Source organism: Leptonychotes weddellii, chromosome 12, assembly GCF_054177405.1.
Source record: "Leptonychotes weddellii isolate Sample4059 chromosome 12, ASM5417740v2, whole genome shotgun sequence".
Classification (NCBI taxonomy): Eukaryota; Metazoa; Chordata; class Mammalia; order Carnivora; family Phocidae; genus Leptonychotes; species Leptonychotes weddellii.
In genome coordinates this window covers 54427329-54444893 of record NC_138380.1, presented here as the reverse complement: position 1 = coordinate 54444893, position 17565 = coordinate 54427329, and the positions used below count along the sequence as shown (strand labels likewise).

At 33.0% G+C, this 17565-nt stretch overlaps 1 protein-coding gene across 1 annotated transcript in view; it reads right to left on the bottom strand.

The window, feature by feature from the left end:
* Positions 1 to 17565, bottom strand: part of DGKB (diacylglycerol kinase beta) — a 480803-nt gene that overhangs the window by 198157 nt on the left and 265081 nt on the right. Inside the window, exons 16-18 of the mRNA XM_081800920.1 lie at positions 10399 to 10484; positions 7353 to 7442; positions 1354 to 1514 (exon numbers count right to left, since the gene is read on the bottom strand). Coding sequence (XP_081657046.1) covers positions 1354 to 1514; positions 7353 to 7442; positions 10399 to 10484 — 337 coding nt within the window. The remainder of the gene's footprint in view (positions 1 to 1353; positions 1515 to 7352; positions 7443 to 10398; positions 10485 to 17565) is intronic.

Genomic DNA, 17565 nt, shown 5'->3' with positions numbered 1-17565 from the left:
GTTGCTGGAGTGGTGGGGGGTGGGAGGGATGGAGTGGCTGGGTGATAGACATTGGGGAGGGTATGTGCTATGGTGAGCACTGTGAATTGTGTAAGACTGTTGAATCACAGACCTGTACCTCTGAAACAAATAATACATTACATGTTAAAAAAAAAAAAAAAAGGTCGTAGGAAGGGAAAAATGAAGGGGGCAGAAATCGGAGGGGGAGACAAACCATGAGAGACTATGGACTCTGAGAAACAAACTGAGGGTTCTAGAGGGGAGGGGGTGGGGGGATGGGTTAGCCTGGTGATGGGTATTAAAGAGGGCACATAATGAATGGAGCACTGGGTGTTATATGCAAACAATGAATCATGGATCACTACATCACAAACTAATGATGTAATGTATGGTGATTAACATAACATAATAAAATTAAATTTAAAAAAAGGTAAGAAAAAGGAAAAAATACATTATTTGTAACAATGAGAGAAAAATAATACCTTAGCCTAGGATATATAGACTATTATTTTTATAGAGTATTATTTCAGGTAGCTTGACTTCCTAAGTTTATGAATTCAATCAGTGCCTTTTATAATCTACTAGTCGTGTGTGTGCGTGTGTGTGCACGTGCACATGCACATGACAGAGAAATACATGAGATTAATATTGAGCAACATATGATAAATGGAATATAATTTTGTACATGATATATTTTAAGAATTCATAACTACCAGGTAAAATATATGTACACATATATAAAATCACTGTTAAAATTATTAATTCCTTAGGGATTAAAATTACAAAAACTATTTTAATTGCCAAATGATATTCTATTTTCAGTCTAAGATTTTTCAATAAATTAAGTGAAAAGTTAGCCCTTTGACTTATTAAGCACTTGAGAATCATAGTAGCATTTTTCTTAGACCTCAGACCTAACCATAAATTTTAAAATAATGTCTATTTGTAAAAACCTGATTGGTTATAATATTTGAATACATATCTCAAAATAAGATAAAATTTGATGAATCAATTTCACATTTCAACTTTTTATGTGGAGCTTTAGCCTATATTCTAAAACATAACTATCTTACAAACCACTCTACCCTTTATTTTAGTAACACAAATAGTCAAATCAATTGCAAAAAAAGTTTCTTTCTTTTGTTTAACACATGAAAAATTTATGTATTGCTGATTCTCTGACTTTGAATAAAAGCTTATGCATATAAGCTTTATTATTGCTCATTAAAGAGGTGTTTTGTTGACACAAAAATAAAATAAACTATTCATAATCAGTAAATCTGTGTAGTGTAAGAGTTTAAACGCAGTGATTATTCTGGACTGGTTAAAAGAACAGTTAGTGCAAAGTCTTACCACGCCAATGGAAAAGTAATTATTGATGATACTGTAAGGCACTGGGTCTCCCTTCTCATCTTTGTCATTAGGTATGACTTCAAACTTCCACCTGTCCAACATGATTTCTGTGCTGTTTTCAATGTCTTTTAGGATTTTCATCAGATTCTCACCTTCATAACCTAATGAAAAAAAATTATCTTGAGAAAAAATATAACCAAATAACAAAAGCTGTATTTATATGTGTTTGAGTGTGTGTATGTGGATGTCTCATTCTAAAGCCAAACAATGCATTTTACAGCAAATTCTAACACACATAAAGAATTAACTATAATTGTGAGCTCATACAAATATTTTATTTTTAGCTTTAATTTGCAACTCATACTTCTCTCCTGTGGTGCCAATTCTCAGTATAGTCAAATGCCAAATGAACATCTCCACTGCATACACTCATAAAACTTTATATCAATGTATTCAAAAATAAATGCTTCCATATCTTCTTACTGTTAACTCTCTTTCAGACAGGCAACACCCTCTACCCAATTATGGAAGTAAAAAGCTTGGATGCGATTTTAGACTTGTCCCTTTCCATCCCTCAATGATCCTCACATTTTACCCTCTATTGATACAGAACAATTTTTGTTTAAATAGGTCCTTCTCTTTTTCATTTTGTGACATTTCATCTCTTATTCTATATATCCAGAGTATCCCTTTTCTTTTGGTCGCCTTGCTTCTTTCTGTTCCTGCTGCAAGTTTTTTTTTTTTTTTAAAGATTTTATTTATTTATTTGACAGAGACAGAGATAGTGAGAGCAGGAACACAAGCAGCGGGAGGGGGAGAGGGAGAAGCAGGCTTCCCCCCGAGGAGGGAGCCCGATGTGGGACTCGATCCCAGGACCCTGGGATCATGACCTGAGCTGAAGGCAGACGCTTAACGACTGAGCCACCCAGGCGCCCTGCTGCAAGTTTTATATTTGATAGCACTTCTTTCCAGAAGCCACCCTCCCAAAAGGTTTCTCTACAGTTCCACAGTGCACAATTCTCCAAACTAGCCCTACCTAACAACTAGTACACTGTATTATAGTTATTCATATCTTTCTCACTACAAGTTTCTTTTACCAGGTCTGCCCTAGAGTAAATGCTCAACAAATCTAGTTTTAATGGATCTACTGCAGATGATCAACATGGCCTGAAAATAAAGGTATTCCTGAATATTAATATTTTCTCTTAAATGTGTCAATATAACATTATAGTCCAAACTGTAGCCTAATCCTGGTTGTGTTAATGTTTGCTTTTAACCTCCCTAAATAGTGTCCTCCTCTGTAAAAACTTCTGTTTATTGTGAGAATTAAACGAGAAAAAGCATAAAAGTTCTTAGTACATGAGGCATAAGAGTAGAAAGTTCTCAACCATATAATGATAACAGAATTTGAATTGTACTAAGTTAAATAATATCTCTCTCTCTAACTCTACACACAGACATATATACACATTCTTGAATTGATATTTTGAGTTGGAACAATATTTTCATAGTTTTTTTTCTGTGTCCAACTTTGGTCTATATTTTAATAATGTATTCATTGAACAAGTAAATGCCAGAGGCTATGAGTCCTCATTAGAGGTGTTAGCACACATAACTCTGGAAAAACTAATTGGGTTAAAGGAAAAAAAGAAGAGGCACTGTAATATGCCAACATTCTCTAAAGATAAATAAATTACATTTATGATGTATTAGTTGAATTAATTATTAGAAATTCAAGGCAGCCAGAATCTGGGAGTGCCTATTTAGGCACCTACCATTACTTTTTATCTTACACAGATAAAATAGTCATGTACTAGTTAATACATACAACAAAGAGTACAACAAACAATGACTAGACAGATATAAGCATTAAAAGTACTAAATGGTATTTTAATAAATGTTAAATTGCATTTTTGTAGCATAATTCAAAAACTATGAATATACATAATAATTTGTGTATAATTGTACTCAATACAAACACTGAATTATTTAAAGTACAAGAGTATAATAAACTTACGTATATTTCACATTTTTAATAGTTCTACACTCATTCTCAAAGTTTAATTCTAAATTTTTAATTTCTTTTATAAATAATAAATATTAGCCTCCAAGTACATTTTATATGTTTTCCTCACTGATCTGAATAAAAAAAGTTAAGTATATTCACCTCTTTTACAAATTCTACTCATTTGAAAATAAGTATGATGATTTTCAGACATAAATGGATTTACACATATTAATGTAATATAGTATAATATAGCATGGAAGTACACTGTAATATATAATAAAATATAATATGATATTTATATATATGCATTCAGCAGATATACAAGCAAATAATAATTATTTAAATAAAATTTTAAGCTTGTCCCCAGCTACATCTCAAGTTAATAGCAGCATGGTTCATTACAACACTAGAAAAATGTAAGAACAGCACCTGACCAGGAGAGAACAAAGTAGGAATGGATTTAGTGAATATTAATTACCACAGCTAGATTCTACTAGTGCCACTCACCTTAAAATCTTTAGCACTGGTTATGTTGTCTAAGTTTTTATGGATAAGTATGAAAGAGGTTAATATCAATTAGCCTTCTAGCCAAATAAAAATGGAAAGAGATAGGCCAAAATCTATTTTGAGACTCATGGCATCTGAAGGTCAGAGCTAATCTACAAAGATGACAAATTCCAAATTGTAGTCCCCAATTTAACAAATACCTACACCCTACTTGTATTTATCTATGCTCAAGCTTGTTAAATAATGATTCATAGCTATAAATAGGATTGCAAAACTCAAGAAGATCATATTTAAAAAAAAAAAAAAGACATATTAAACTTACTAAATATAGAAGTAAAAGATTATTCCCAGAAAAGAATGATGTTATTTTGCTTCCATTATTTTGATTTAAACCTATAATCCCTCTAGGCTAAGAAACAAAATAAAAACATAATTAGTATTTATTTTCTATTTAATGATACAATGTTATTACCAAATCTATCTAAAAAGCCACAGAAATTTTTAAAAAGGAAAGTCACATAAAGGAAAGCAACAATATAGATTTGTCAGTGTGTGCTCCATCTAAAACTCTTACTCTTCATGGAACATTTTTCCTGAAATAATCTTAGATTTTAGACTAATTAGTACTAGAAAAATTGCAAAGAGAATGTAAATTAAGTATTTGCAAATGCCCTAGGACATCCTACATTCTTACAGTGTTGTATTTTCCCAAATATATTCTTGTAAAAAATAAGCTTCAAATCAATATATTCCAGTGACCTAAAGTGAACCAAATGATTATTGGTTGAATAAAGTCCTTTCTTTCCCAAATGCTAAGCATGATGATACTTGCTACAAATATATACTCAGCACAAACACTAGGCAATTTGATGGTTTGGTATAAGAACCTACAAGGCAGGTACTATCATTTTTTCAAGCTCTAATGAGGAATCTGAAGCCCATGGTTGGTAAGCAACTTGCTCAAAGTTAGTTACACACCTGGCAAGAAATAATCACACTCCACAGCATGTTTCTTTATTAGTAAACTCTATCAAATGGCATCTGCGTTTTCTTAAACTTAGGCATCTTGCAGTACCCCCAAAACCCCTCTCCAATCCACGGACAAGTTCTACCAGTCTTTCCCTAAAAATAGAACTCCACTGGGTCTACTTGTCTCATTCCCATTACCACCACCCTGGTCCAATCCCTTCATTCTCTAACTGGAAAAACTATAACACAAGTTCTTATTTGGAAAACTATGATTCTCTACATTTTCACAATTTCTTAATTTTCTTCAGTGTGTACTGAAGAATATACCTCCCAATTAATCTATTTTTGAAAACATAAATGTCATTGTATAATGCTGTTTTTGAAACTCTTTCCAAGCTTCACTTTGTGCTTTAGATTCAATCAAATAAAGTCCCTGCATTATTTGGCTCTTGATTGTCTCTCCAATCTCATACTAGTCACTGTCTCCCCTACCCCCACTCCCTACTTACCCACTGCCTCACAGATGATTAAAGAGTACATCAGCTTCCTTGAGCCCTTTCAATTTCAGAAGCTATTTTTCCTTCCTTACATTTTAAATCTAGCTTAAATGTTACTTCCTTGGAGAGGCCTTCTTGATCATTTAGCTGAATAGTTTCCCTCTACGATTCTCTAAATACGTTTGAGTCTTACATAGCTTTGATCTTATTTTGTATTTATATATTTTATTGTTCATTGATTTATTACCTGTGTACTCAATGAAAACATAATCTCTAGAAGGTAGGAACTTTTATTTATTTTTTCACTCTAAATCCAGGATGTAAAACAGTGTCAACACATGCAAGGCACACACAGAGAGTTTATTAATAATATATACTTTGGCATATACTACAATTTGTGTGTCTTTGACTACTGATAATAATATATCTTAAATTGTTTCATAAGAAAATCATTAGAAGATGACCCAAATGGAACTTCCATGTCAATTTTGAGACTGGAGCCATTTATGAGTTTGGAATCTAAATGAAACCATTAATTTTCAAATATCAAAAATATTTTTCAAAAGAATACACAAGAAGCCACATGTGTGATTCTCTTCCTTTTAATCAATATAGATATGTAAGCACTAGCAAATATAAGCATCTTAAAAGCAATGGTTCTATCCATCTGTCTGTCTGTCTTTAGATTCTATGAGATTTAACTCAGTGTTTCATGATATTCTTTTACTAATTTATACCCTTAATGAAAATTATAAATATATCATATATCAAGTTTTTAACTTAGTCTCCAACTCTGTCTGTTATATATATATATATACACATACATACACATACACATATACAAAACACAGCTTAGAGTTTACCAGTTGGTCTGAACTCATGGAAAAATTGTTCTCAAATTTTTATTGTAAATCAGAGTTATTTAGGGAGTTTGTTTAAAAAGAAAATCATCTGCCCAGGTCCACCCCAGAGATTTCCATTCAGCATATCTGGGGTGAGGTCAGGCCACTGTATTTTTAACAAGCTCCCCAAGGACTTCTCATTCACACTTAGTAGACACTTTTTAAACTTCTCTAAGTAGACACTTTTTAAACTCTAAGCTAAAGTTACTTAGTTTCAATTCTGGCTTCTTTAGCAAAATCTGGTTTTCTTTTCTTTGGCATCTTCAGGTAAGTAGAGCCTATTAATGATACATCAAATTATTTTAAGACCTTTAAAAATACTTCCCCTTTACCCTGTTTCATCCACACTATTCCATTTTGAGTTTCTTGGGTATGTCAAGTAGCTTCCTATCTCTGGGCCTCTTACTTGAGATTCTTTCTGCCTCTAACGTCTACCCTCAGTTCTATATGGCTATCATTATTCCATCCATTAGGGTTCTCCCTATGTTATCCAGTTATTTCCTCCAAGAGACCTTTTGTTATGTTGGTTATAGGTTTACTTGTTAGTAGGAAGTCTCACAATTTACTTATGACTTTATGTGCCACTAGAATTCAAAGCCTCTTTGAAGGTAGACCTTGTTTTCTGTCCTTAACCCTCTACCCCAAGAATAGAACATACCCACTTGGTATAAAGTGGGTCTCAAAAAATAAGTGTTATTTAATGTATTCATTCCTGGACAAGTAATTCATTAGCCTTTCAATTTTTTTCTTTGTTAGTGATGTTACTACACAACTCAGAGATTAAAAATCTGAACACTACTTTAGAGTTAATCCATGCTTATCTCATTTTTTAAGTTAGAAACCCTAAATCAAGGAGGTTTAGAAACTTGCCTTGCCCCATCAAGCCTATAATTAGTATCAGATTAAAGGCCAGCACTCACAGTCTAGCTCCCGGTCCACTATTTCCTTCTCTACCCCAGACTATTGTTCAAAATTATATACTATATCTCTCACAGCAATTATATTTGCTAAATTCACATGGCAGTTGTCATATATTAAAAAGGATGGGCTTAATTTTTTGGGGAAAATGCTCTGCACTGTATTTCTGTTTTTTAAGATTTTCATTAGCTGTTTTACCTCCTCCCCATCGCAGGCATCTTGCTAGATCATTGCCGGTCCCAAGAGGCAGAATAGCAACTGGAGGATGCTTGACAACATTAGCCTTTTCTGTGGAATCAAAAATTAAAATAAAATTTTGATCACAGATGGAACAACAGTAGAAAAGACAGCTTGGCATGAAATGAAGGCATTCCACTAGGTACTTAAAAACAGAAAAAGTTATGTTTTATAGCTATATACAATTAGAAAGTAAGATTAATTTGTATGTATTTGTAGCAATTTATAAAACACAGATAAATACCATAATTCACAAAGTGATAGGAATTTTCAAGATTCATGTCTGAAGAAAGCCTTTTAAAATCTTAACTCAGGGAACGCCTCAGTGGCTCAGTCAGTTAAGTATCTGCCTTTGGCTCAGGTCATGATCCTGGGGTCCTTAGATCAAGCCCTGCATTGGGCTCCCTGCTCAGCGGGAAGCCTGCTTCTACCTCTACCTGTCACTCCCCCTGCTTGTGTGCACACGCTCTCTCTCTCTCTGACAAATAAATAAATAAATTCTTCAAAAAAATAAAATAGAATCTTAACTCAGTTAGAAATTGTTGTGGATTTAACATCATGGAAATTTCAAGGATGCGTATATATGCATCATAAGAATATACTAGAGGGACATCACCAAAGTGGAGGTGTGGGTTCCTATAAAAAGTTCTTTTGCAACACCAACTCTAGGTGCATTTCACTTTAAGGAATAAAATATTTTGAAAAATCAAACTCTAAAAGCTAGTAAAATGCTAAAAATGTTTCACTGTGTTGTTCCTACCCATGGTGCTGCTTTGGGTCAGAGTAAGCAATATAAGAACTGGGTAACTCTGATATCAGCAGGTTTTCTTCAAGATTAAGCTTTACAGAACATAATGCTTTGGGCTCAGAGCAGTAAAGATCACTACCATCAAAATTCCACATTTTTTAAAAGATTTTATTTATTTATTTGAGAGAGAGAGCAAGAGCAGGGGCAGGAGGGGAGAGGGAGAAGCCGACTCCCCACTGAGCAGGGAGCCAGGAGCCAGACACAACGCTCCATCCCAGGACCCTGGGATCATGATCTGAACTGAAGGCAGATGCTTAACTGACTGAGCCACCCAGGCACCCCAAAATTCCACATGGTTTTGTTTATATTGATTGATAGAGAGAGAGAGAGAGCACACACATGCACGCACATGAACAAGCTGGAGGGTTGGGAGAGGGGCAGAAGCAGAGGGAGAGAGAGAATCTCAAGCAGACTCCATGCTGGGTATGGGGCCCCATGCGGGGCTCAATCTCACAACCCTGAGATCATGACCTGAACCAAAACCAAGAGTTAATGCTTAACCAAGTGAGCCACCCCGGCGCACCCACATAGTTTTGTTTAAGCCATCATATGGCTTGAATGACTCTCACAAACATATATTATTTTCTTCATTTTTTCTACTTTCTCAGCCCCTCAAAGTGAGTGTTTGTCTATGTGGAAGAATGGGGAGGGAACAGATTATTTAGGGATGGATGTGTCATGGTGTAATAACCAAGGCTTAGATGCGAGCTAAAATAAACTCACAATATCCTACCGTTTCACTAAAATTCTCACAAGTATTCAGACTCTGTTCAAGCAACTCTAATTTCTGCAGTTTCTGAATTCTGATTTTCTCCTTAGATATTGCATATTATACTATTTACATCTTTTATTGGAAGGCCAAAGAACACAATTTTCACTGTTTCTTTAAAAAAAAAGTTAGTAGACTAAAATCATCAGATGCTTACCAAAAGTGTGCTGACAACATGTATTTACTTTTAATTTGAATACTTTTGTGTGCATGAAAAGATAGAATACGCTCACCTGCATTAACTAAATAAAAGTGTTTCAATTTATATAGGCAGTAAAACTTATTTTGAACAGATTATTTCCCTTTTGTGAAAGGGCCCATTTAAAAAAAAAAAATTATTTGAGAGAGAGAGAGGATGAGCAGGAGGGGCAGAGGGAGAGGGAGAGAGAATCTCAAGCAGACTCTGAGCTGAGTGCAGAGCCCAACACAGGGCTTGATCTCAGGATCCTGAGATCATGACCTGAGCTAAAACCGAGAATTGGATACTCAACCAACTGTGCCACCCAGGTGCCCTGAAATGGCCCATTTTTAACAAAGAAATAGTCACTATAGAAATGGATATTTGTTTGGGATTTATCTCCTAATGAAGGCCAATTCATGATCATTTTACTGATTAGTAATCACTTCTGACAGCTGTCTCTGAAAAACCAGATAATTTTTCTAAATCATCAAGATTTTGTGATACATTCTACATTTTATCCTCAGTCATGTATCTGCTTTGTTTGCTTATAAAAATAAAGTTGTAAAAATGTCAAGAGAGAAGCAATCTAGGTTAAGGTTAAAGGATAAGCTCTAATTCCAGCTCTGTCAATTTACAGCTCTCAGACTCCATTCTAATTATTTAACTTCTCCACACCTTAGAGCCTCTCTCTAAAATAGGATTATCTATACTGTGTCACAGAGTTGTGAGAATTAAGATGAATGGGGGGGGCAAAAATCTTAGCACAACATCTATGAGAGAGTACATGATAAATAAAAAATAGCTATGGTAATAATAATGATGGATGCATATGATAAGAATGTCCACAGAGGGTAAGGTTTTGAGGTGCCATGCTTAAATAAAATAAGCACATCTATTTGATGTAAATTTTATCACAAATGTTAAGATTCTCTTTGGCTCCCTCCCCAGGTCAAAGAAACAAATGGAATTTGTAGAGCCTGATTTGAAAATAGCTCTGAGGGTTTAGTAAATTCCATGAGAAGCGGATTAAAAAAGAAAGATTTTTAGATACTTGCAAATTATTTTGTCAATTAAAACTTTGAAATATAGCAAACACATTAAACCAGTAAGTAACGTGCAACAATGCCAGATATCCGATTATATCACTGTAGCATCCAAAGATATCAATGCATTAATAAAATAAATAAAATATACAGAATTTTAGGTTACTACTCTCAACCCAGCCACATTAAGTATGTGTCTTCATTACCTATGCAGTCCAAAATCCACCCCACGGTTCCATCTCCACCACAGGCTAACACTCTGAAATCAGGAACATCACGGAAAAAGTTTAACCTGCAAAATAAGCACGTTATGGCACGTGATTGATACTTTAAAATTCGGACTTGTAAAGTTTTGTATTCTTAGCATTTTATCTAATAAAAGACATTTTTATTTGATGAAAACTGTAAGATAATCTCAACAATTTTACTGAAAAATATTAAATTCTTATCTAGAATAAAATTCTAAAATTAAAGAATTAACATCTTGATTTAAACATATATTAGATAATTTATTTTTTCTTTTATCAACTCAAGTTTAAAAAAACAAAATACATTATAATAACTTTTATTAAAATATTCTCATTTTGATTATATGTGATCTGCATTTCACATATAATCCAAAGTGACATTTACTACAGCATTTCATTGAATAATTGAGATTCAATTATTGAATTGAAAAAATTCTCTTTTGAATCATTATATAAATATAACTATTCTGCCAGCAAATATGTCTTTGAGAGTTTTCAGCCTTTTCCATTACTGGAAGAAATTGATCACACTGCTTTGGGGTTCTGCTTCAGTGTTTCCTTTGACTTAGAATTTGCAAATGGGAGCCAGCCTTCCACTTGTCTTTGACATGGCCCTCAGTGTCTGCTACCTTGGAACACTCAAGCCTAATTGCTGGGTGCCCATAGCTTCTGTTGCTAGTGCATACAGCACTATGCTTATTAAAGCAACCTACCTTGGAGAAAGTTAAAAAGGCAGGTAACACAGCCAGTTTATACAACTGTACATGCTTATTTTCTTGCAATAAAAAAGAATTGAAACAAGACAAAAATATGTGGAATGTGTCTGTTTACCTCCCTTGCACAGGAATAATCACTGGCAGTAATATAATATGCAGTCACCCAAGAAACTTTTCTATATATTTACATATGTGAATATACACATATGAATTTTATTATACACATATTTTTAACGTGAATAGGATCATGCTATACATCCTGTTAATTTGTGTGTATTTTTTAATTTAAAAATGTCTAAGAGATCTTTCTGTGTCAGCTCATACAACGTTGCATCATGATTTACAATAAGTGAATGTATTACATAAGGTATTCATTGTGTGATCAAATAAACCATTTCTCTTCAGGTACTGTTAAACTAATTCTAGTGTTTCACTATTACAAAAAATAAGTATTATAGTTAACACTATTTGAAGTACATTTATGTGAACATATGCATATGTTTTGAACGTTAATCTTCTAGAAGGGAAATCCACTATACCATCATACTACTCTCTGAACAGCTCCTGCTATAAAAGATGTGTCAATTTCTGTCAACTCCGAAACACTACGTGTAAACAACTTTATGATATTTCTTCAATAATAATGAAAAATCAAATTATGCTTTTATTGTAAAATCACACATTCCTGTTTGCAAGTGGGTTGAGCATATTTTTGTAGGTTTACAGCTGTGATCTCTTCTGTGAACTGCATCTTCAAACTCTTGCCCATCTTTTCCACTGAGTTGTCTTTTATTATTATCTTATAATTTCTACATATTATGAGTGTTGTTTTTCATTTAAATTAGCATTATTGGAAAAACATTTTGTTGAAGTAATACAAATAATGCTTAAACATAATAGAAATGTATAAAAATTAACTAAAACCCCACCACCTGATATTAAGAGCCATGAATATTTAGAATATCAAACTTTCACGTATTTCCTTAGGTATTATATTATGGATATTTACCTTTTGTTAGACATGTTGCAATATTTTGAGTCTTTTTCCCATTTGTTTGCTTATATCTTGTATAATATAATATTATTCATCATTTAAGTACCTATGTACCAATTGCCCACCCCAATGGGAGAACATTTCCAAAACTTACATAGACTGCTGTGCGGTCCATTTCTCCTCATCCACAAAAGTGAGCACTATTCTAAATTTTTAGTTATCCTACACATGCCATAGACAACATTCTGTTCACTTTTTGCTTTTTCCACTTAGTATTGTTATTAAGACTCATTCATGTGATAGCTGAAGTTCTCTCCATGCATAGTTGAAGTTATTTAATTTTTACTGCTAATTATCATTTATGTGAGTATGCCTTTTTAAACCCATGTCAATGGACATTTGGATTGGTTAGTTTATATTCTTATAAAAACTGCATTATTGGACATGCTTCCTAGTGCTCATGGACAGTGGATACTTTCAGAGTAGGGTATACTTTTATGCAAATTTTTGTTTCCCAAAAAAGTTGTATCAATGCATGCATTCATTTTCAACATAGATATTTGACTGCGTACATTCTTTCTAACACTTTTAATGTTACACTTCTCAATTTCATGGGTTTCCTCTTTTGTGAAATGGCTATTCTTGACTTTTGTTTCCTTTCTCTACTTTTTCTCTTCTTGATTTGTAAAAATTCTTTACTTGTTCTTAATTTTAATGCTTTTTTGCAAGTATCTTCTACACAAATTGAATTTTTTTAACTTTAATGTGTATTTTAATAAACAAGATTTGGTTTTAATGTATTCAAATTTATCAACCTTTTCATAAGTGGTTAGCACTGTGACCTGTATTGTGTAAGAAAAGTTTGCCTACTCAGAGGTCAGAAGATAATTCATGTATACTCTTTTTAAAATTTCAGTTTTCCTTTTAACAGTTCTATGTTGTGGTGTGAGGTAGGGATCCCTTTATTCACTTCCCTTCCTCTTCCTTTCCCCCTCCCTCCATCCTCTCTTTCTTTCCTTTTCCCTCTTTCTTTTTTCCCTTCCTCCCTCCTTTCTTTCCCTGTGGCTGTTGTGCACCAAGTTTTCTCTCTTCTTTAATCCATGCTTTCATTTATTACATAATTCCACTTCCTACCATGCAAGCTCCATCATAAATCAGATTTCCATATATGAGTAAATTTCTTTTTGAACTGCTTTATTTTATTCATATTTTGTCCACCCCTGCACCAGTACCACATTCTTATAATTCCTTAAGTACCTTTATAGTAAGTCTATATCTCACAGAGCATGAAGAACCTAGGGTATTATTCCTTCTTTGATTTTCTATATATATTTTAAAGTTAACTTGTCCTATTCCACAATAATAAAGATAAAAACAAAAAAAAAAAACAATTATGACTTTGATCAGAGTAACATTAAGCCTATAGATCACTTTTGGGACAAATAAAATCCATATAATGTTAATTAGGTTTCCTCATCCATGACTATAGTATACCAGTAATGATGGTACTATTGGTGCTCTCCAATGCTTATAATTGTTATTTCTTATTGTGCTGTCTAGAGCTCCAAAACATCGCTGAATTGGGATATTCATAGGCAATGCTCCTATCTTGTTTCTAAATTTAAATGGAATATTTCTACATTTTCCCCATTTAATATGATGTTTTTGTACAGATTTTCTTTTTCTTTTCTTTTTTGAGAGACATCTTTTATAAGGTAATAAAATTTCCTTTTATCTATTATAGTAAGGATTTTTATTATGAATCTGTTAATTTTTTTTTTCTGCATCTTGAGATGTTAATATGGTTTATCTCATTTAACCAATAATGTGGGAATATATATTTAAATATTTTTGTATCATTAAAGCACCCTTATGATATTTTTATATATCCAAATTGGACACTGTTTATTAATATTTTTATAGAGAACTGGATTCAGTTTGCTAATATTTTGCTTAGACATTTTGAATCTATATTCCTGAACACAATAGACTTACTGTTTTACTTCCTGATACCATCTCTAAGTTTTTGACAAAATTATTCTGTCTCAGAAAGTGAGTTGCAGAATACGCCCTCATTTTCCATTTTTGGAAGCATCTGTACAATTTTGGAAGTTCCTTAAAACTCGTAGCACTTGCATATAAGCTATTCTATTTCTGGTGAATCTTTGGTTTCTCTCTTTCTTTCTATTTTTAAATAATTGTTTGAATTCCTTTAATGATTATTGAACAAAATTTCTATTTTCTAATTCTCCCTAAATCAGTTTTTGCCAGTTACATATCCTATTAATTTGCCTATGTCCTAATTTTCAAACATTGTCTCATCGAAGCCTAGAAAATTTTTCAAAATAAGCTGGCAGCCGAAAAGTTTACCATAGAGCTAATTGTTTTTGGTGAAAGCCTAACCATCCATTTGACTCACCATTGTTCTTCTATTCCATGATGATGTTTCATCTGTTATTCATTCTTGTTTCTTTTAAAATTGTCATCATTGGTTCTTCAGCAGCATCCTACCCCCAAACATAAACCCCATGTGACTGTCAGACCAGCTTACTCTCTGTAAATTGATTGCTAAATGGATTGAAAAATTGACCTATCTCAGCCTCTTAATCCACTCAATCCATGCTGTTTTCCCTAGAAATTCATTCATTCCTTATTTCATTCATTCAATGAACTGTAGCCTTGGAAAATTATTTAATCATTCTGAGCCTTGGTTTCCTTATCTTTAAAATGGAGTTAATGCCATTAGCTTCGTTGGGCTGTTTTAAGAAATAAACAATATGTGTATGTAAATTAAATTGTATTATCCATAGGTTATTACTAATTCAATTATTTTTCCCTTCATTAAAAGTAGTATATATGTTTTATAGGTCAGAGTGCCACTCCTCTATTTTCACCCCCCTCCCCCAGTGTTCTGGCAAAATAATCTCAAAGAGAACTTCCTACCAAGCAAACCTGGATGGACAGTGAGTTTTCCTACCTTCAATCTGAAACTATAGCCAATGAACTACTGGAAGACTTGCTTATGGCATTGCCTTAGGGACAGAAAGTGCAGAAGAAAGTAGGTCTGATTGAGAACAAACAAATCCAAGAGATTGGCAAGAACCAAAATGCAGGGCTCTGCATGGGTACTGACTTTTCACTCATTAAGCTGTAAAGACCAGCAGATGTGCGGCTCCCACTTTAAAAGATATCCTAACAAGAAGGATGTGGGAATAAGAAGTGTCTGGAAAGATGCCTGTTAGTAGAAATTTAAGTACTGTGTACTATACTTTCACCTACCAATTTCAGAGGTTCACTTGCAGAATTAATACATATAAACATTTTGTAATGAAGTAATCATGCATGGCCCTGGAATTTATTTAGACTATTTTTATGGAAGTTTATGAAATTAAAACTTAAAATGACTTATGAAGTGGATTAATAATTTTTGAGTTTTCAGTGTTGGTCATTAATGCTCTCCTAGAGCATTTACTATTTATCTACAATAGCTAAATGTGAAGGAGATCTTATGTTAACGTACAGGTTTAGTAGCTCCGTGTCAGATGCTTTCCTACCACATTGCTCAACAGCCACCACTATTGCACACCCTATAAAAAGGTGGATGGCGAGGTTTTGAAGCACTAAAAGCAAATCAAGATACTAAGATTTAGAAGTCTACTTTCCACCTCTAAAAAGTGTTAAGATCTAATATAGAAAATTTAGGAAGTTTTAATTTGTACCTGACAATAGTACTTAAAAAGCACACTGGGACATTTTTTTTTTTTTTAAAGAGGAAAGAAAACCTGCAGTACTGATTCCATAATCTTGGAAAGTGTCTTATAATTAGATTTCATAGATGACGATATGTAGGAATTTCTTTTTATTCCAATCTCCTATTTTATCATTTAAAGAAAATAAATGATCCTGTCATTTATATATGATTGGGCTATATCAGTTAGAAATCAGATTGAACATATAAAAATAAATTAATGTATAGCAATTAAACAATGTACATATTATAAAATTATATTCGGTGATATTTAGAAGAAACCAGTATGAGATTCATAAATAGTGTTATCATAATAGCATGGAATGAATGCTCATTTAATTGTACCTATTCATATTTCTTTGTATTAAAGAAACACAAGGTTGAAGAATCGAAAATAACTTTATTATATGCCCTCAACTTTCCTTTTCCTCTTCTTTGTCAAGAGCTTGCCTTAAGAAAGGTCTGCATTCTGATTTAAGCATTTTGAGCCAGGAACAAATATTCTTATCTCTTATTCAGCTCAATTCATATTCATACCTGCATGTACACACTACATATTATTCTTACAGTTTTAAGATTAAATGGCTTCACAATTGCCTCACTAAAATTAGGTTGAATTTTCTGATTTGTGATGTTGTTATTGTTTTCAAAACCATATTTATAGTCTAGAAAACCAATTCCTAATACATTCCACCTCATTTCCTGATACCCAGAGTACATCTATACATACATTGGCATCACTGGATACTATTATTGCTGCTGTAGTCAGGTTGGAAAATCTATGCATGAAGCAATTATGTCCCCCCAAAGTTTCTTCTATACTATATATTACCAAATTGGGGGAGGGTTATATTTGATCTTTTCCTATGGATCTTGATAATGTCAGCTTCAAAGTGATTAATCATCAACTATAATGTGCCTCCCCCAACATTTCAGCTTAAAGTAAAACTAATTATAACCATGTCCTCTTGCCTCATATCTTAGGTACTCTATTTTACTAATAAATTACAAAGGTTAGGTAAACTAGAAAGTGCACATGTTTTAACAAATTTGGCTAGTCTTTTGAGGATATTGTATGAAAGATAAATTTACACTGTTTTGGGCAAGGGGACATTTCATGTAGATAAGTGGGATAGTCAAAAAATGTAATTTGGACTCATTGATATGAACCAAGTATAACTTAATGCTATTACCATCACAGCCAGAAATAACTTCCAGAAATAATTTGAAAAAATATATATCCCAGTGCACCATTAACAATTGAAACATTAATTCCATTATCTTTGGAAATATCAAAAACATATTTTATGCATATGTGTATTTTATAAGAGAAGGAGAGAGAAAGAGTAAGGGAGAAAGGCAGTGAGAAATGCCAAAGAGATCATGAGAGACAGAAAATGAGGGGGAACATTTGTTCCTGGGAAACCACTGTTATTTTACTAAATAACTTTAATATTCTCCCTGGCATAAAATGAATTAGAAAGGAGAAATCAGGAAACAATAGGCTCCACAACGTGGTCCAAATATTTGTTCCTTTTTGACTAGTGCACATAATTCTTGGAAAATTAATGTGTTACAAAATATCAAACTCTCTCAGATCATTTTTTAATGAATAAAGACAAGTAGTACTTAGCTAAAATGGTCTTAACCTTTTATTGAAACTATTC